This window comes from Macrobrachium rosenbergii, chromosome 55, assembly GCF_040412425.1.
Source record: "Macrobrachium rosenbergii isolate ZJJX-2024 chromosome 55, ASM4041242v1, whole genome shotgun sequence".
NCBI classification, from domain to species: domain Eukaryota; kingdom Metazoa; phylum Arthropoda; class Malacostraca; order Decapoda; family Palaemonidae; genus Macrobrachium; species Macrobrachium rosenbergii.
In genome coordinates this window covers 9563304-9584782 of record NC_089795.1, presented here as the reverse complement: position 1 = coordinate 9584782, position 21479 = coordinate 9563304, and the positions used below count along the sequence as shown (strand labels likewise).

At 38.1% G+C, this 21479-nt stretch overlaps 1 protein-coding gene across 1 annotated transcript in view; it reads left to right on the top strand.

Moving 5' to 3' along the window:
- Window positions 1-20543, top strand: part of LOC136835160 (UPAR/Ly6 domain-containing protein crok-like) — a 60194-nt gene extending 39651 nt beyond the window's left edge. Inside the window, exons 2-3 of the mRNA XM_067098370.1 lie at window positions 9331-9486; window positions 20254-20543. Of these exons, the coding sequence (XP_066954471.1) occupies window positions 9331-9486; window positions 20254-20483 (386 nt within the window). The 3' untranslated portion in view covers window positions 20484-20543. The remainder of the gene's footprint in view (window positions 1-9330; window positions 9487-20253) is intronic.
- The last annotated feature ends 936 nt before the right edge of the window (window positions 20544-21479 follow it).

The window sequence follows — 21479 nt, the reverse complement described above, 5'->3', positions numbered from 1 at the left end:
AGATGCTCAGAGGACCATCCAGTAACCTCTGGTGCTCTGTCAAGAACTCAACTTGCCCTCTGACTAAGAACACATTGTCCTTCTTCGTCAGAGACGTAATTTCTGAGGTGCACTCTCAGATTCAGGAGGACATTTTGCCTACTTTTAAAGTGAAAGCTCGTGACATCAGGACAGTCTCTACCTAATTGGATTTCAGGCACACGTCCCTCACTTCCAGTCTGCAGTCGGCCTACTGGAAGTGCAAACCGATCTTTGCGTCTCACTATTTGAAAGAGGTTGAAGTAATGTTTGAAAATTGCAGTACCTTGGGGCCCTTATCAGTGGCTGGTATGGCATGGGGGAAGGAAGCTGAGGAATCTCTTTCCTCTCCTACTCTCTCTTTGCTGTGAATTAGGTTGTCGAATTTTCTGGAGTCCGGGGTTACAGTGTGCAGTACCTGGAGTACCCACCCGTCTCGGTGGATGGGTTATGGTGTTTTCAATGTAGGTGAAAGTACTGTCTGGTTGTTTTATTCTGATACTGTACCCAGGGCAAGGGCACCTTTTGTAAGCTGTGTTAGCCATCGGACACATCCTTCGCTGCAAAGCTCCCACCTAAGTACAGTAATAACAAATTTTAAAACAAAAAAGATATATATTATGATCAAAAATTTAATGTGGAGGAGTTGGAATTTGCTCTTTTGAACAACAATAACTCTGCCCCTGGAGGTGACAGTATTTTGTTTTGAAATGATCTGCCATTTACCACCTTTGGCAAAGTCATATTTATTAGAGTTTTGTAACCACGTATGGATTTGAAATTTATTTTCTGATGAATGGAGTGAAGCTATAATTATTCCTATCCCCAAACCTGGAAAAGATCCCAATTATGCAAACAATTACACACCAATTTCTTTAACAAGTTGTTTATGCAAATTATTAGAGAAAATGGGAAATGCTCGACTAGCATGGCACATTCGAGAAAACAAAATTTTGACTCCCACTCAATTTGGGTCACAATTTAACAGATCTACACTGAATTCTCTGTCTAACTTGGAAGACCACATACAAAGAGGATTTGAACGAAAGCAAATTACTGTAGCCGTCTTTTTTGACATTGAAAAGGCATATGATACTACTTTGAGATACGCAGTATTAAAAACGTTACATAAAAACAGCATCTGTGAACATTTACCCAGGTTTATCCAAAACTTTTTAACAAAACAGACTTTTCAAGTTAGAACTAATGATGTATTGTCAAGTACATTTCCACTTGAAAATGGTGTTCCACAAGGAAGCGTCTTTAGTGGCACACTGTTTACTTTAGCAATAAATGACATCATTAATAATCTACCTATTGGAATTAAAAGTAACTTGTATATGGATGATTTTGCCATATACTATTCAGCATCTTGCTTAAAACGTGCAGAGCGAATCATTAATAAAAATAGATGAGTGGACCTCATCTGTGGGCTTTAAATTATCCGTACAAAAGACTCAAGCAGCAATGTTTTATAAAAATAAAAAGTGGAAAAAAGGTGAAGAATTATATTTAAAAATCAGAAACCATAGTATACCAATTAGCCAAACTGCAAAATTTTTGGGATTAGTATTTGACACTAATTTGAACTGGAAAACCCACATAACATTTGAAATCTAAATGTAAAAGAGCATTAAATCTAATTAAAAAAAACTATCAAACGCTACTTGGGGAGCTGATAGACATACCCTTACTTTACTGTATAAAGCAACAGTGTTGTCTATCATTGACTATAGAAGCGAAATATATGGCTCAGCATCAGACGCAACACCGAAAACGTTAGATCCAGTTCATAACGAAGGCCTTAGAATATGTTCAGGAGCTTTTAGATCATCACCAACCTCATCTTTACAAGTTGAATGTGGTGAACTACCACTCTCTCTCTATAGTGTGTCTGTAACAATGAAGAGTGCATTGAGAATTCAGACGAGTGATTCTCCAACCAAAAAATTATTTGAACCAAGAGATGTATTTATACACAATCACTCACCACCTTTCCTTGTTAGAGCTAGAAGACTGTTTGAGTCATTGAATGTAAATGTGCAGTTGCCTTTAGTTATAAAATTACCTCCTCCTTGGACTATAAATAAAATAAGAATTTGTACATTTAAAATATTTATAAAAGATTTACTCATATACCCCAGAACACCATAGACAACATACAATAGGGTACTATATACGAGCCGAAAAGGTCCACATTACGCAATATACACAGATGGATCTAAATCAGAGTAGGGAGTGGGATATGCTGCAGCATCCCAAGACAAAATTTATCAATTCTCTCTACCTGATAATGCCTCGGTATTTACAGCTGAGGTATGCGCAATAGCATCAGCCATAAAAATAATTAAAGAAACTTCATGCAATAATTTTGTAATTTTTAGTGACTAGAAGCTCCATCGAAGCCATTCAGAGTTACCAACCAAAAAATAACATTGTACAACATATAAGGTATTGCTCCATAAGTTATATAATACAGTAATGGGAAAAATACAGAAATATGTTGGATCCCTGCCCATGTAGGGGTCAAAGGAAATGAAGAGGCTGATTAAGCAGATAAAGAAGCAGCCCATATGACACGATCTAATGTAAATATCTCAGTTAACGATTACAGTGAACCCTCGTTTATCGCGGTAGATAGGTTCCAGAACTGGCCGCGATAGCTGAAAATCCGCGAAGTAGGGACACCATATTTACAGTATTTATTTAACATGTATTCAGACTTTTAAAACCCTCCCTTTACATAGTACTGTTAACAAACCACCCTTTACAGTAATGTACAGATATCTACAATATGTACATACAGTACACAGGCACAAATGATAAGCAATAAAACAGTAAGTGAACATAAAAAAATAGAAAGATTGTTATGGTGCAGTACTGTACAATTGTACAGTATTTTACTCACCACGATAGAGTTGGAAGTTACAATAAAGCCCTCCTCGTATGTACTGTTAACAAACCACCCTTTAATGTACAGAACACTTAATGCATGTACAGTACCTAATCTAAAACAGGCACTAATATTAAAATGTTAGAATATTAAAGTATATAAAGAAATAAAGATTGTTACTGTACCCACCATGAAAGAAGTTGAAGAAAAACTCGAATGATGATGGCGATGAATTTGCTGCACAGTAGAAATGATGATGATGAAGCTGATGATGTCTTCTACTGTGCAGCCAATGATTGTATTTTACGTCTCTTCAGACTGAGGTGTCTTTTCCTGGGACACCTCTTCAACTTCTTCCTGGGACACTTCTTCAATTTCTTCCGAAGGCATAGTAGCAGGAGGAACTGGCTCTTTTTTTTGCGAGGCTGGAAGAACATTGTGATCGGAAGTTGCTGCCGCTGCTTCTTTTTTCGATCGAAGAGCATCCTGTAGGGAGTCATGTCTTCATCGATTTTGTTGCAGAACTGCAGAGAACGAACCATATCCTCATCCCATTCTTGTGACAATTCTTTCAGCTCCTTCGCTAGGTTGCAGAGCTTGGCAAGCCGTTCTAATGTTAAGCCTGTTTCTTCGACAACTTCTTGGGTCTCTTCCTGTGGTTCATTTTCTTCCTCACTGGCTGATTTTGTCAGGTCTTCGAGGTCTGCGTCAGTTAGCGGCTGGGAATGGCAGTCCAACAACTCGTCAACGTCTTCTGTCGTCATGTCGCCAAACCCGTCACCTCCAATTATCGCAGCCAACTGCACGGATTTCCGTACTGCAGAGTGTTGAGTCTCGGCAGGCGTAAATCCCTCGTCGTCGTAAACAATCTCGGACCACAACTTCCTCCAGCTCGCGTTAACGGTAGCAGGTTTCATTTCTTGCAGTGCCTTCTGGATGTTCTGAAGGCACGTGGCAATTGTGTACTGCCGCCAGTACGCCTTCAAATTGAATGTTTCATCCTCATCTTCTTGGCGGCATCCACACACGCAACGAGGTCTGCCAAGGTATTCTTCGTGTAGAGGGCCTTGAACGCCCTGATAACCCCCTGGTCCATCGGGTTGAATTAAGGGCGTTGTGTTGGGTGGCAGGAACTCAACCTGAATGCCCTCATGCGAAAGATCAGTCGCGTGTCCACCAGCGTTATCCAACAGGAGAAGGATCTTAAATGGCAAGCCCTTCTCTAAGGTGGAACCAGTTGGAGGTCAGCATCTTCGTAATCCATGCTTTTGGATTATGCATCCAATACACGGGAAGGAGATTATTTTTATTTTTCAAAGCACGAGGGTTTTTCAACTTATAAATAAGCCCTGGCTTTAGCAAAAATCCCGCAGCATTGCCACACATCACGAGGGTAACACGATCTTTGAATGCTTTAAAGCCAGAGGCTTTGGCTTCTTCTTTGAACAGGAAAGTTCGTGATGGCATTCTCTTCCAAAACAAACCCGTCTCGTCCATATTAAAGACTTGTTCGGGCTTGTATCCACCTTCAGCGATAATATTCTTGAACGTCTCATTCGCGTAAGTTTCAGCAGCGACCGTGTCAGTGGAAGCAGCTCGCCATGCAGGGAAACGCTTTTCAGGCCGGCGTTTTGAAACTTGGCGAACCATCCTTTGCTGGCGGTAAACGCGTGTCTGAGGCTGGGAATCAGTGGATGTCCTTGCTTGAGGTTCATCTACATCATCTTCGTTGTCTTCCTCTTCTTCTTCAGCGTGGTCGCCATCATCTTGAGGTTCCTTTGCGCGAAATTCTCATACAACCTCAAAGCCTTGGTTCGGATGGTGTTCGTATCCAAGGCTATTTTCTTCTTCCGCAGTCGGCAATCCAGATTGACAAAGCACCTTCCATACGGACGATCGTTTTTTATTACGAGCCGTAACAACCGCTTGCTGACTTGCTAAAGGTGATGGCAGCCGTCTTCCTAATCTTCGCCTCATCCTTCTTAATGTAGCTTAACGGTGGATTCGTTCACTCCAAAATGGCGGGCCACGCCGCGAACTTCTCCCTTCCTTCAACATATCGAGAAGTGTCACCTTCTCAGCAATCGTCATCATTTTCCGTTTGGCGTTTAGACTCAGTACCAGCCTTAGCAGAAGCAGAACGCTTGGGAGCCATTGTAGGGGTTAAACAAAGTTAAAAAAAGTTCAACTTCAAACACACACTGTCACGCACAGCACTGGTAATGTAAACAGCATCTATCTACCGAGAGAGCGGGAAACAAAGTGGCCGCGAGAAGATGCTGCGGGTCAGAGACAAGGGAAGCTGCTGCGGGTCGGAGAAACGGTCAAAACACCAATCACAGGCGAGATTACAAAACTTGGGAGCTGATTCGTCATCTATCACCAATGGAACCAATCACAGCCCATCTTACATGCTAGTTTCAAATTCAAATATACTTTACGCTATTTTATGCTCTTATTGTTGTAGTAGTATGAAAAGGTTTATTCGAGATGTGATTTTTGCAGCAAAAAACAATATTATTGGATGCAGTACAAAAGATTCATGGAAAAGATGCACATTCATTACATTTGTAGTCTTTTTATAATTAGTATATATGTAGCCATCAGCAGCCTTACACCATTCAAATATGACAATGTCAGACTGCATCTGATTAGCGTTTCATGTTCAGTTTAATTTTACTAGTACTATAATGAATTATCGTATGATCACATTCATAAACATTTTTGTTTAATTTCATTTTGTACTGAATTATATGTCATAATGCAATGAACCAACAGTACTAGCAGATATTAATAATTATTAATGGAATTAATGAAATATTTGTTTTTCAATATCGCAGATGTGTGGGCTTTAAATGCTTTTTTGAAATATCCGAAAATCCATCATATGATTATTTTCGGTTTGTTTATAATATACAAAATTTACTCAACATGGAAAAATTTCGAAGTTCTAGTACAGTCGAGGACCGGGGGTTCTCTGTATACTTTACGCTATTTTATGCTCTTATTGTTGTAGTAGTATAGGTTTACTGTGATTTTTAGCAAACAATATTATTGGATGCAGTACAAAAGATTCATGGAAAAGGCATTACAGTTTTTATAACCCAGCAGCCTTACACCATTCAAATATGACAATGTCAGACTGCATCTGATTAGCGTTTCATGTTCAGTTTAATTTTACTAGTACTATAATGAATTATCGATGATCACATTCTCTTTTTGTTTAATTTCATTTTGTCTGAATTGGAACATAATATCAACAGTACTAGCAGATATTAATTATTTTAATGGAAAATTTGGGTCTTCATATATCGCGACTATTTTTGAAATATTTTTCTTATAACTGTAAGAAAAATTCACTAATTACTGTAAGTAGCGAGGGTTTGTATATAACATGTTTAGGCATTACAGAATAAATGCGTTCTTTTATGGTAAAACTATTAAAATAACCATTATTTGGGTATAAGCATTTTTACAGGGTTTTTCATGTGTTTAAACCATCAAAATGGGCAGTTCTAAGTGTTTTTAGAGGGGTTTTAAGTATTCGCAGATTTTAGCTATTGGCGCGGGGTGTGGTACGCATCCCCCCGCGAATACGGGGGGTTCACTGTATAAACAAATGGCAAAATAAATGGAATGAAGAATCTGAAAATGAATAAGTTGAAGCAAATAAAACCTGGAGTTCAAAATTGGAGTTCATCATACAAGAGAGAGAGACATGCGCAAGTAATTTAACACATCGCCAAATAGGCTATACTCGTCTGGTACAAGGACACTTCATGATCAGCCCACATGAACCAGCTCCCGAATGCCCAGAATGCAAACTGATAATAACAGTCAAACGTGTTATGTGAATGCCTAAAATACAACCAACATCGGTTATCAACTTTTGGAAATGGATTGATTGGTGGAGTTTTTATCAGAGTCTGCAACATTTTCAGTTGACTCAGTTTCCGTATTCATGAGGAAATGTAGATTAATTGATGAAGTATAAAAAGTAATTTGTGAAAATACAAAATCCCACGGTGCAGCTAATATAGAAAATAAATCTGAATTTTGAAAAAATCTTAGAGTTACAGGGAGTTCCCGGTTGATCAGCGGGGTTCCATTCCGACAGCGTGACGATACGTGAAAATCATGGATAACCGACAATTGGTGATTTTTGGGGCTTATCGGCGCCGATAACCAGGTATCGGAGCCAATACCTGATTCTTGGCGCCAATAAGCGGAAATCGGCGCCGAAAATTGATGATTTTCGTCGCTAGACAAGCGCCGTAAAACCGGATCGCTGAAAACTGGGGACTGCCTGTATTCAGAATTTTGTCATTACTCAGTTTTATTTTTTTTTTTTAATTGTACCGATGAAATTTGAGTAAATGTATTTAATGTGTGCATGTGTTCTAGTGTGGAAGCATATGCCGTTTTGCATATTTTTAAAATTTCATTATTCATTTATCATTTAGTCCCAGTGCTTAGCCTACGACTTAGGCCTGGTACTCCATTTCATTTTAATCCTTCAGGCCAGCCCTATGAGAGCTGTTAATCAGCTCAGTGGTCTGATTAAACTTTTAATACTTTAATAATAATAATCCTCCCCCCAAAAGTGAGTCTACCCTTACTTTAAGACCTAGGTTTGTTCCATGTATTGACAAATGACAATTTTTTAATTGATTTGTATTTTTCATAGCTAACAAACCTATGGTTTTAATGTATATTGACCACTTCATGCCACCCCTCAAATGGATTCCCTGGGCTGGAAGAAACTAAATGCATCACGGCGCTATCAGGTTAAGGGGTGTCGGCTGATGCCTCCTCTCTTATCCGATTGGCTGAACCCTGTTGCCACCAATACCTTGTTCTATAATGTTATATGTTTTTTTACTGGTTTTCAGCTGGCAGTAGAAGATTTATCCTTTAAGTTAAGACCGTAGGTTTGTTAGCTATGAAAAATACAAATTAATAAAAAAATTTGTCATATCGATCACTCTGAATGCTTCTAGAGTACTGGCCATGTGGTACCAACCTTGTGGTATGCTGTATCTTTATTCAAGTTCAGACTTGCTGAAGGGCGGGGCTTCAGATGTGGGAGGAGCTAAATACACGTTAGTAAGGTATTCCAGATGTATAAGAACTAACCAATAGCCAATCCCATTATTTCTCCTACTCCAGCTCAAGTATTTTAAATGTAACTTTGTTCCAGAAATGTCACGGGACACGAGTATTGGACCTATATGACGTTGTATGTATGTCACGGTGTCAAAGGAGTTGATAGAGTAGATAGATGTGAGGAGACACAGGCTTTGAACATCCCCGAAGAAGCCTTTAAAGCCCTTCTTGAAACATGCACCAAAAAGGCCCCCTTTACCACCCACAGAGGGCATCTTTACTGCCAGATAGATGACATGGCAATGGGATCCCCTTTAGGGGTTCTTTTTTGCCAATACCATCGTTATATAGACAACACTTTTATAAGAGTGAGCAACGAGGAAGATCTTGAAATATAAAGATGCAGTGTTGATGGTGCCCTCCCCTTCTGGATGTTCGGGTACAGCCTACTCTAACTGATTATATGACCAGAGGTTATAAAAAGCTTACGAACCCCGGTCTGTGCCCTCACACATTGCTCTACACGACTAATAGAGAAGACTGTACAAATTAAATGCTGTGGAAACAGGTATAATAATAATAATAATAATGAGGGTGTTCTAGTTGAAACAGATCTGTACAAAGATTGGGTGATTGAAATGACTGGTTTTATTTCCTTGTTATTGCACGGTATGGAAGGTAATTATGTTATGTGGCCTACCAGGTAATTTTTAACTAATGATACAGATACATTCCGTATGTTGATTTAATTTAGAGAATTATGAGCTACTTGCAGGTTTGTAGCAAAATGTTTTATTTACAATGAAAAGTGATGAGTAAAATTCTTGTTAAGAGTGAACTAATTGTTATTTCTTGCTTTATTAAAAAATATAATGGGTGTATCCTATATGGTATAAAATACAGCACAGTGTATGGTTTGACCACCATGAATTTCCTTGTAACAGTTTGCTTCCCAACATTTTTACTTCACAAAGACATACTTTGATGTTGCAGGAGTTTAAATGGGATTTCTCAAAACAGGTAACTACATCAGAGACTTCATAGTTGTAATTTTGACTGGTTGATATGTTCTTATACTGGTTTGTAGCTTATCGAGAAATTCTGAGTTTGCTTTTTATGAAACATCAAAACAGTTGAAGAATGTTATGATTTTTTGAAACTTTTGAGTAAAAGCTTTTTCCCATCCTTTCACAAGAACCTTTTAAAACTTAGAGCTAAGCTTTCAATACTGTCCAAACTCTATCATTCATTCTCTGGTGGTTTTGGACTGATCCTAATATGTGTTTTGCTTACCTATAATTTTTTATTGACAGGCATCAAGTGTTGGTTTTGCAATAGTATGCTAGATCCTTTTTGTAGTGACCCATTTGATAACTCCACCGCAAATCCCAAAGACTGCAGTTTAGCGGAGGAATTACCGCATTTACGAGGTGTGCCAGCAAATATGTGTCGCAAAATAAGAATGAAAGGTGAGATGTTGTTTTGGATGTTTGGTTGTGATATCATAAAGAAATTACATAAACCTTTAATTTTATTGGTAACATCATTTCCAGTGAGTTTTAAGGCCAAGCTTATAACCCCAGTTTCAGATGTGTGAAGCAGCAGTTGGCAGGTAAGACCTTACTTGTTAAAGAGTATTGCTGTTTGTAGCTGCTGTAGCTCACAAGTAATTGCTTGATATGAACATTGACAGATTTTCATTGTAATCACAAGTAGGTATGTAGTGTGCGCTCAAAATATCAAAATGTGATCTATTGATTTATTAAAGTTTATTATTTGAAATGAATCTTACCTACTGTTAAAGTTAGCTTACATCCTCGCACCATTAGGTGCGATCTGCATACAAAAAAAAAGTTTGGCTAACCTGCTAAGGATTGTCTCTGTAATCATCTGTATCTCATCAGGTGGCACTGGAATGTTTTCGTTCTTGTCAGAATTCTTCATGCTGTGTCTTATGCAGACGGTGTGAATTGGGGTTAGTAATAATTTTGATGATTTCAGGTTTATTTTCTCCTGTACGGTATTGGCTTTTTTCCTGTTTATGCATTATGTCATCTACAACAAGCAGAGATGAAAGCATTAGGCTGTATAGGAAAGAGTTTGTGGAAACCAAATGTTTCGGTTGTGCATGGCCATGTAGCCTATCGTTAGCCTAGCTGTTGAGGCATGAGTGTGGTTTTCTTGATGTGAAGATAATGAGTGATCTGATGAGAGGATGAAATTTTGTTAAGTATCGGAAGGCGCTAGAGGCCGATAGATTACGTAGACAATTTCCAATCTTTTCCTTTTGTCTTCTAGTGTTGCTTCTCCTCCTCCTCCATTAGCCTACCTGGTAGCTTAGGTTAATTTCTCTCTCACTCCTTCGGCTCTCCCCCCAGTGATCAACCTTTTTCGGTTTCCCCTGCAAGAGAGAAGGTGTCTGGGCCTTTACGTCTTGTCTGTAGCCCACCCTTTGGACTTCCCTGGGTCCATTGGTTTTCTCCGCAGACAGAGAACCATGGCGTATCTCGGGACCAAGGACTGTGCCCTTCATCACCTCTCAGCCGTCCCTGGTTTGGCATGTTCTCCGGGTGAGTTGTTTGGCAGTTTGGCACTCGTGTTCACCGGCTTATGCATCATCTGTTTTGGTGAGTGATAGTGATATGTGTGAACTGGCAGATTTACTTAGGGATACAGACGAATTACATTTGCATCAGTAGTTCTGAGCCATGCGTCAATTCTCCTGTTAACATTTGGCCGCCCGGTACAGTCCGCCGAGCAGGCAATAACCCTCCCCTGTCTACCCAGTTTTCCATTCTGTCCCTCTTCTGCCACTTATTTATCTAGAGTGCGTTAGCCTGGTGGCAGAACGGCTCTCGCTTCTTGGCAATCGCCTCTTAAGCGTTGTGCAGAAGGCTCCGGCTATCGTCACAGTTACATGGTGACATCGTGCAAGAACCCTCTACCTTCCCCACCCAGCCATCTCTCTCCCAGCTGCCTGGTACTTACTACTGGCATTCCATGAAGTCTTTCCTAATGTTCCATTGTCTGTCACCTCCTCTGGAGTTTTTATTTACCTCACCATCATTGTTTGTAGATTGCCATTTTCTTCCATCTGAGTTCCTCCATTTAGACTTTAAGGGTTTCAACCATGGTTTGGTTGATTCTCCTCTGGTATTTAAGAGGTGGTTAGCATGCATTGTTCCATTTCACTTCCTTTTGCTGGAGATGAATCCACTGACCGGCGCTCTTTAGTGTACTTCTACCTCGACTCCTGTTAAACGAGTAACTAGTTAACACTGATTATGGCAAGGTGCGTTATCATGAAAGTAAAGCCAGTGAGAAACGGATGAACAGTTGAAAAAGAAAGCAAGGAAACTGTTTAGTGTTAAATAGCAATGCATTTAACATAAACTGTATTGTACTTGCAACTGTGTAGAGTGAGTTCTTAGCAACCAACCAACCTAGGTGGTGTGCTGGCATGTTGCTGGCAATCTCACAAGTGTATCCTTTAATGCTGCTTATGAGAATCCTTGCCTTATGCGAGGGGTTCTGGAACCTGAACTCACATAAGTTTGAGGTATTACTGTATACGTTCCACAGAAAAATCCGATTAACTGAAGCCACGGATGCTGAACCACGATATAGCTTAGGTCCACTGTATACGTTTGATGTGGTACTTAAAATGTAGTAAACATTTGTTGCCTGCTCAGTGTGGTTTTGAAGAATGCACTTCACAACCGATGCATTGGTTCGAATGAAATCATAAGTGTGTGAAGATTTTGCTAACACACAGCAACACGTCACTATTGTCTTTGATCTTGGGAAGGCTTATGATACAACATGGAGATATGACATTCTGAGGGTCCTTTATGAATGTAACCTGAGAGGCAATTTGCCTCTTTTTATCAAGGCTTTTATTTTTAAAAAATAGGTTATTTCAGGTTCAGGTTGGAGCAACAGTGTCAGATGTATTCAACCAAGAAGAAGGAGTGCCAAAAGGAAGTGTCCTAAGCATAACCTTGTTTGACTTTGCAATCAATGGAGTATCCAAAATAATTCCCCAAGATGTATCATATACCCTTTTTGTTGATGACCTTTCTGTATCTTTTGCAGCATTAAGGATGGCAGTGGCTGAATGCCACCTTCAGCTCTGCATTGATAATATAGTAAAGTGGGCTGAGATGATTGGTTTTAGGTTTTCAGCTAGTAAAATGGTAACCATGCACTTTTGCCATATAAGAGGATTCCATCCTGATCCAGATCTGTTCATACATTGGTGGAGAATCGCTTGTGTTGGTGAAACATTTAATGGGTTGATTTTTGATAGCAAGGTGGCTTGGGTCCCACATCTGAAATATAGTATGACAAAATACTTTAAAGCAGTGAATTTGCTGAAAGTTGTGTCTCACACTTCCTGGGGTGCTGACCGAACTCAAATGTTGAGACTATATATACAGCTGTAGTCTTTTCAAAGTTGACTTATGGGTGTGAGGTGTACACCTTGGCAAAACCTAACACTGTAGCCCTAAAATGCTTAATTTATCCTGGAGGGGTAAGATTAGCTACAAGAGCATTAAATCATCTCCTGCTGAATAAATATGCTGGTGAGATGCCTCTGGGTCTTCTTTACCAACATCTGCTGGTTTGGAGCTGTACAGATTTCAGAGGCTCCCTAAGTCCTTAACCAGCATTTATATCATTTATATCGGAAATGAAAGGCATTGGCAATTTTATGAAAATCACCCCTAACAACCTCAACCATTTGCTTTAAGAGTAAAATGTATAACCAATCAATTAAACTTGCCAAGGAAGTACATTTTACCAGCTAGGTATTCGGTTAGCCCCCCTGGAACCTTCCAGAGGTAAAATTCTGTAGATGTGAAGATAAAAAGACCCATAAAACACTATTTGAACATTGCAACCATATATTTCGAGCACTTCCTTCTGTGCCCTTGTTCACTGGTAAAATATGGACAGATGAAATGTTACAAGAGTATATATACAAAGCATATGTAGGTGCGGCATTAAATCTCCAATGGTATGCAGGTGACCGTTTCCCAAGAAGGAGGGAAAATAAACATTTCCCTAGTGGTTTTTGGCCTCATTAACTCCTGTTTGGCGATGCATCTAGTGGTCTTGTTTTCTGGAATACCTGCTTGAGAAGAGGCCTCAGGATCAACCTGTCGATGTCATCCAGTTTCCAATGTCCTCCTGACAAGTTCATATTGTTGGTTTGATTGATGATAGCAGATTCCAGCATCTTTCTTTTGTACAGATAGCTACTTTTGAAATCCAGCTCCACCCCGCTCCAGTTTATGGTTTGACCTTTATCGCTGATGTGCAGGAAAATTCCCAAACTCTCCAAAGCATACCACACTGATCTTTTGTGCTCTGTTAATCTTTGCGAGAGGGATCTACCCGTCTCCCCCATGTAAATCTCATTACAATTGCTGCACGGAATCTTGTAAACTCCGGCTTCTTCCCCTTTTCTATTTAAGTATACATTAATGAGCGAGCTCCCGATGGACTTGGGATAATGGAAAATGAAAGGGTTGTTAGAACTGAGTTGTTCTGTGGCTTTGTGGATGTTCTCGTTGTACAGAAGCTTTATATTGTTGTTAAAATCTATTTGTCTGTTGTGAGTGGGACCTCTGTAGTATATTTTATTCGCTTTGTTAATAGCCCTCTCGATAATGTATGGTGGATAGAGCAGTTGTGTTAGGTGTTAGCAGATCATGTTGAATTCTTTATCTACCCATTTGAACATATTCTAAGCCCCTGAGGAATGAGTTGCATCCTACCATGATCTTTACGGAGACATCATGGTAGCTTAAGAAATGAATATAGGAAACAGCGAAAGTGGGTTTCCTATATGCTGTGAAAGCATATCTGTTCTGTTCTTTTATGACCACTACATATAGGAACAGCAAATTTCCGTCCTTTTCCCATTTTATGGTCGGAGCTAGCGAATATAGTCTTAAAAATTCATTAAAGTTTCCCAGCTATTGTCCCAGAAAATATAAATATCATGTCAGATCATATTACGGGATTTGATAGACGACAAAATTTCTGTTTCGAAATATTCCATGTACAAATTTGCTAGAAGGAGTGATAGGGGACTGCATGCCAGAAAGAGTGATAGGGGACTGCCCATGCTACAGCCAAATTTTTGTTTGTAAAAATTACCATTGAAACAAAACACGTTGTTAGTTACACAGAGGTTGATTAGTTTTAGAATTTTATCTATGCCAAGAGAAAAATGGTCTTCATATGGTTGCAACTTCCTCTTTAGAAAAGGACAACATGTCAGCGATTGGAACTTTAGTAAATAACGACTCAACGTCTAGGCTGAGCAATTTGATGTTATTTGAGGGGATGTTTGAGCTATTAAATTTTTGTATAAAATCCTCTGCATGTTTGACTGGGAGTATAAGAAGGTTCCTAGAAAGGGTGATAACAGGTCTGCGAGCCATTTTGATAATTTTTACATGAAAGAGCCCCTGCTAGATATTATGGGGCGTAAAGGAATCCCATCTTTATGTGTTTTCGGGAGGCCGTAAAAATAGGGGAGAGAGGGGTTGATTATCCTGAATGTCTCTAGTAATTCTATGTTCTTATTACCCCCTATGGTTCTGACTGATTTGTTAAATTGGGCAGCTTAGTTGTGGGATCTTTCATTAATTTATCATAGGTCTCTGCATCGTTTAGAAGTTCTTGAACTTTATTGATGTATGTCTTCTTATCTAGAGGGACTATTTTCACGTATTTTCCCTCCTTCTTGGGAAACGGTCACTTGCATACCATCAGAGACTTAATGCCACACCTACATATGCTTTGTATATTCACTTGTAACATTTCATCTGTCCATATTTAACCAGTGAACAGGGGCACAGAGGGAAGTGCTTGAAATATATGGTTGCAACATTCAAATAGTGTTTTATGGGGCTTTTTATCTTCATATTATACTGTGGTATTACTGATGGCACTAAGTCAGGTGCTGGAGTCTGCTTTGGAATGCCCTTCTCAAGTGTAGAAAGAAGCAGGAGATTGTCATGTGTTGCATCTATTTTTACAGCAGAACTGCATGCAATTTTAAAGGCCTTAAAGGAAATTTTAACACAGAATGGAAATAATTTTACTATATATTGTGACTCGAGAATTGTTCTTCAGTCTTTAGAATGTTTTAATTCTTTAAACCCACTGATATTAGAATGGCTGCTGTTAGCGAAAAGAAGAGGTAAAGAAGTCAATTTTTGCCGGGTTCCATCCCATGTTGGGGTGGTTGGGAATGAACAAACTGATCAACTTGCTAAGTCAGCATTCACCTCTCCAGAGCCCAGAAGATGACCTACTACCTTATTGGGATGCATATCCTCTTATTGGTCAGAAAATGTAAAACCTTTGGCAGTCCCTTTGGGAAAATATTGCAACAAATAAAAAAATGCACAGTATTACATCATCAGTATCTCCTTGGTCATATCCCCATATGCCAAGGGAACAAGCAATTTTGTTGTGCAGGCTAAGGATTGGACATACAAAACTCACTCATGGGTTCTTATGTCAGGTGAAAATCCTCCATTCTGCAATGACTGTATTGTGCCCTTGACTGAGACATTTGCTGGTTGAATGTCCCATTCTTAGGAATCTAAGACAGGCTCCTCTCTTGGGAATGTGACCGAGATGGACATTTTATCCTAGCTACAATTCTCGGTGAGGATTGTAACATATAGCAGCTACACATATATCTTTATTAGGGAGGCAGGCCTCCTCAACAAAATTCTGATCATATACTGTTGGTCCCTGGTAATCGCTGGGGTTAGGGACCACAACCACCTGTGTTAAGGAAAAATCTGTGATAAGTTGAAACACCCCTCCAAAAATGCTTAACTGCCTGCTTTAATAGTTCAAACACAAAAGACCCCTCTAAAAATGCTTATACAGTTGATCCCTGGTATTCACAGGGGATGCATGCCACAACCCCCCTGTGAATAGCTAAAATCACGAATGCTTGACACCCCTCTAAAAACACATATACAGTAACTACCTATTTTGATAGTTCAGACACCAAAAAACCCTTTAAAAATGCTTGTACCTGAGTATTTTAATAGGTTTATCACAAAACATGCATTTAGTCACAAAAATGCATGAAGATACAGTAATTTGTGAATATTTCTCTAAGAAAAATACTGCAAATAGGTGAATTTTCTGCCAATAATGTGTATATATGTTCCACAGAAAAATCTGAGAATCCTGAACCGCAGATAAGCGGGGTCCCACTGTAACTGCCTATTTTAATAGTTCAAACACCAAATATACCTTAAACTATCCTCCTAAAACCCTTTGATATAATTTCAAAGTCATCTTACAACATTACCCTTGAAAATATTACCCTTAAAAATACGAGTATATGGCTCACAACTACGTGTGAGGTTACTCCAAAGAGAGAGAGAGAGAGAAAACAAAAATACAATTGCATGTTAAAAATATTTAATACCCTAGTGGCAGTAGTACGCAAAGGTAAATAAAGATTAATTCACAAAACTAGGTTATAAGAATATACAGTATCTGTAAACATTAAACTAAAATCAAAAAAAAAAGGGGGAACACTCCCTCACAAAGCATCAGAGTTACAAGTCATTCAGCAACTAGCAAAGCTGGTACCCTGCTGTTTGATTGGTTGCTACTAACTCTTCCAACCAATAGCATGTCATGCTACTACAAGCAAATCAGCATCAAGGTAACATATCCTGCTGTGTGATTCCTATTTCTGGCCATATCTATCTATCCATCCATCCATCCATCCATCTCTCACATTCTACTAGTCCTTTGGGTAAAGAGAGAGAGAGATTTTGCCCAGGTGCTCCCCCCTTCATGGTCAATATGTCAAGATGATTGACTGGCCTTTATCCCTCCCCCTAAATTTGGAGACAGAAAAAAAAAAACTGGGAAAAATGAGTGAAATATTTTCCTGTTCTTACATGTATGAAAATTAGTAAAACATTTATCATATAAAACAAATAAACATATGTTACATATGCTTAAAAAATCTCTTATCTCAGAGAGAGAGAGAGAGAGAGAGAGAGAGAGAGAGAGAGAGAGAGAATACAACTCACCCTCTGACTACATACACAAAGCGTCCAAGCTACAAGCCTTGTGATTGGCTATTTCCAATTCTTCCAGCTAATAGCGTGTCATCATGGAGAGAGAGAGAGAGAGAGAGGTGGGGTTTACTACAAGCTTTGTGATTGACTACTTCCAACTCCTCCAGCCAATAAAAAATTAAAAATTAAACACAGTGTGTATACACTGCATGCACTCATTCGATGATGGCTTTGTGAACTATCTGGAGTTTCATATTTTTAATGTTACAGTAATTCATATTTCATTAAAGGATATATAAAGTACCAAGACACACACACACACACACACACACACACACACACACACACACACACACACACACACACACACACAGAGAAGTGCTGAACTGAGTTTTGTTTACATCAGTTAAAAGATTTATATCTTTCTATCAACCACTCTCCCTTTGTATCTATCTATCTATCCATCTCTCACATTCTACCTATCCTTTGGTAAAGAGAGAGAGTGAGAGAGAGAGATTTTGCCTAGGTGTTCCCCCTTCACATGTCAAGATGTTGACAGGCCTTCATCCCCCCTAAAATCGGAGACAGAAAAAAAACTGGGAAAATGAATTGAAATGATATTTTGCTGTTCTTACATTAACATTTATATTTGAAAGTTAGTAAATCATTTATTTATTATACAAAACAAATAAACACATGTTACATGTGTATAAAAAATCTCTCACTTATCTCAGTGAGAGAAAGAGAGAGGGGTTGAACTGAGGTGTTTGTGTACTTTGGAAAGCTGTTTAGTGCTTTTGCGGGATTTTAATTTGGGATTTTATTGATATTTTACTGTTTAATATTATTTGAAAATTAATAAATAATTTTTTTATCATAAAAAATGTATTTAGTCATGAAAATAAAATGAAAATACAGTAATTAGTGACTATTGCCCTGTGAAAAAATTCGCGAATTAGTGAATTTTCCACAATATATTTGGAGAGAAGTCCCACAGAAAAACCTGCGAGCAAGTGAAGCCACGGTTGCTGATCCGCGAGTAGACAGGGACCCACTGTAGTACTGTACAGTATGTGTGTATGTATGCATAGTATATATTTATTTACAGTTATAATTATATATATAGGGTATGCATATACAGTACATATAGATTTTTTAGATATTTCTTATACGAAACTTCTTTTAAACTTGAATTATCTTTTTAATATCCTATGTACTTTTATTAGTGTCAATAACCTAGATGTTGTGATACCAGTTTTAATAGCCGTAGATCAATTAATCAATCTCCCCTCCAATCCTACCCACTTCCCCCCCCCCCCCAGAAAAAATGGCCTCCCACCTTCCAAAAAAACCTTCTCAGTCTGTTTATGCCTGTAAGCAGTGTTACCAACAGTTCTTTATGGCCAAGCAGTGTTGCCAACCATCAGATTTTTTTTTTTATGAATCATACAGTAAACCCATGTATTCGTGTTCTCTCAATTCGCAGACTCGCCGATTCGTGGGATTATATGTGGAACATCTATAAATTATTTGCAAAAAATACGGCAATTCGTGAACTTATTCGTCGAGAAATATTCACTAATAATAGTGTATTTTTATGTTATTTTCATGACTAAATACATTTTTTTATGATAAGATGATTTATTAATTTTCAAATATTAAGGTTAATAATAATAATAATAATAATAATAATAATAATAATAATAAATGTAAGATTAAATAATATGTAACTCAAAGAGAGAGAGAGAAACTGGTTTTTTCCTCCATTCAGGACGGACCCAGATCTCATTGAAGCAAAGATAGATGCTCAGAATCGATACTGTTGAAATATTAAAGTTACATTGTCGTAGTACTGAAATTATATTAAAATATATGTTTCAGGATGATAGTATAACCATTTTTAGAGGGTACATTTTGTGATGAAATAATGATTTACAATACTAATTTTCAAACATTAATAAGTTTAATAAGGTTTAATAATATTATTAAAGGCGAGAGAATTTGTTGACGTGTAATATGTACGTATGTTTCTTTTGTATGATAATAAATGATTTACTTAATAAGTACTAATTTTCAAATATTAATAAGATAATAAGATTAAATATAATAATAATAGTAAAAGTATATAATATTTTCCGTGCATTTGTGTGGAAAATTATTGAACATTTTAAACAATCAAATAGTGATTCCCAGTCATTTTATGCTGACTTGAGAAAGGATTGGGGAGGGTAAATGTCAGTATACTTGACAGTTTGACATATTGGCCACAGGGAAGAATGCTGCCCTTGGAAGTTCATGGATTTTAATCTTTTGATATCATAAGGAGTTATTCTCCGCTCTCCCTCGCCCAAGGGTTGAATGTGAGAAATGGTTAGAAAGGTAAATAGATACTGAGTTCAGCCCCCCCCCTCTCTCGGGAAAAGATACTGTTTGTGCATTCATAGTGTTTTAAAAATGTGTAGTAAAGGTAATACATCTTTGGAAGACAAAAAACAAAGAAATTTTTTTGTTGTCAGAGAGGTTAAAGAGGTAAACTCTCTCTTCAAGTATACCTTTGGTATTTGAACTTTCAAGATAAGCAATTATAAGCGTTTTTAGAGAGGGGTTAGCAAGTATTCGGGGATTTTAACTATTCGCGGGGGTCTGGAACGCATCCCCGCAAATACGCAGTTCACATGAATTACACATATCTTGGGTGCCGGATGCTGGTTACTTGCAGATAGTTTCACGTTGAGGATAAAGTGAATGTGAATAAGTGAGGAGCCACTGTATTTTTATGAGACAAAATTCAACCATTATCTGGTTTCCTGGGTGGGGTGGGGGAACAGAGGATTATGCAGGCATTTTGCTTCCTTGGGAATTTTCACGGTTGTTAAAAATACTGTTTTTTTTTCATGTTGATATTGTTTCATATCATTAAAGAATTAGCCATTGAAACAGAAAGGGATAATCACAAGTTAGTTGAAGTTCCCTTTGTGTGTTCGTGCTTTTTCTTTGGAATAAAGCTTCCTGGTAAAGATATTGTCATTGCATGATTATGTTGTGTTTTAATCACATTATCTGTATCGAACCATATTTGCTGGATAGCTTGATCATATAACTTTGCTTTTGCATCATTGTATTAAAAATTTTGTTCTTCTCGGCATCTCGAAGTGGATGGACATTGGAGATATAAGAGGGACTGCGCAAGACTTGGAGAAGCAGGTGTGGGAGGGGACGCTCGGTATTGTATATATCGTTCTGGAACTTTCAACATACACATGGAGTATTGTACGTGCAATGACAAGGACGGATGTAACCCGGCTCCGTTTACACATCCAGACATCCTCTTTGTGCTTGTGGCTTCTTCCAGTGCCATGCTAATAGCTGGAATGGTATTGTGAGGTACCCTAACTAATAACTTTCAAGATGCTTTCAAGAAAATCAAGAAGTAGACAAGTGGTTTAAGTAAGTATATTACCAAGACAAAGGTATTTTCTCTTAAATTATATTCATTGTACTTAATTTTTATACTTTGTCCACCATGTATGCTGTGAACATGTTACTTAAAATGTAGTGCAATTGGTACTCAAGTTGTTTTATAGTAGCTTTTTAATTCTGCTCGAGAAGTTTTATGGTCACAAAATCTTTGTGGAATCAGATGCTGATGTGTTTTGTATTTGATTTTTACTTCTAAAGGGGACTGGCCAGTGAATGAATGAGGGATTTGAGGAAAAAACTCAAAATTATTACATTTATTTGCTAGGTGTGCTATATGGCAAGGTGAAGTATTTAATACAAATCTGTTGTAGTCATGTTATGGGGGATTTCCTACAATCTCCCCCTCTCACTGGAGCTTGAGAGTTGCATCATGTCAGTACAATAATTGTTTATTACAATGAATAAAACTAGGTTTTATTGAAAGAGTGCATCAAAATTGGCTTACAGTGTCTCTTCCCACCAATATGAGACATTCACTGGGAGCTCAGTAGCCTAGAAACCTTGGTACAAGTAGCATTTTGACACATCCGCTCTCAGTTGGGCTGCTGCAACTTCAGAAGCCCATGTCTCAAAACTTAAATGATAGAACTTCCAGCTTTTTTCTATCAGATTCATTAAAACTTATTATTCAATAGGCCTAAACCTGTCAGATTTGTAGCTTAACCTTTTTTATTTTTTCATATGAGAATCAGGGAACATAAACTAAAATAAATGAAGTGTTTTTGAAATATATTTGACAAACATAACAGTCTACATACTGTACCACCCAAAGCCATGGGACCTGTGGTGCATTGAGACAGATGTGTGTGGTGCACAACGAAAACAAAGTAATCGACTTGTTAAAGTGTTGCAACCTTATTTTTAAATTTTTCTTTTTTTAAAGGTTTTGATAATAAAAA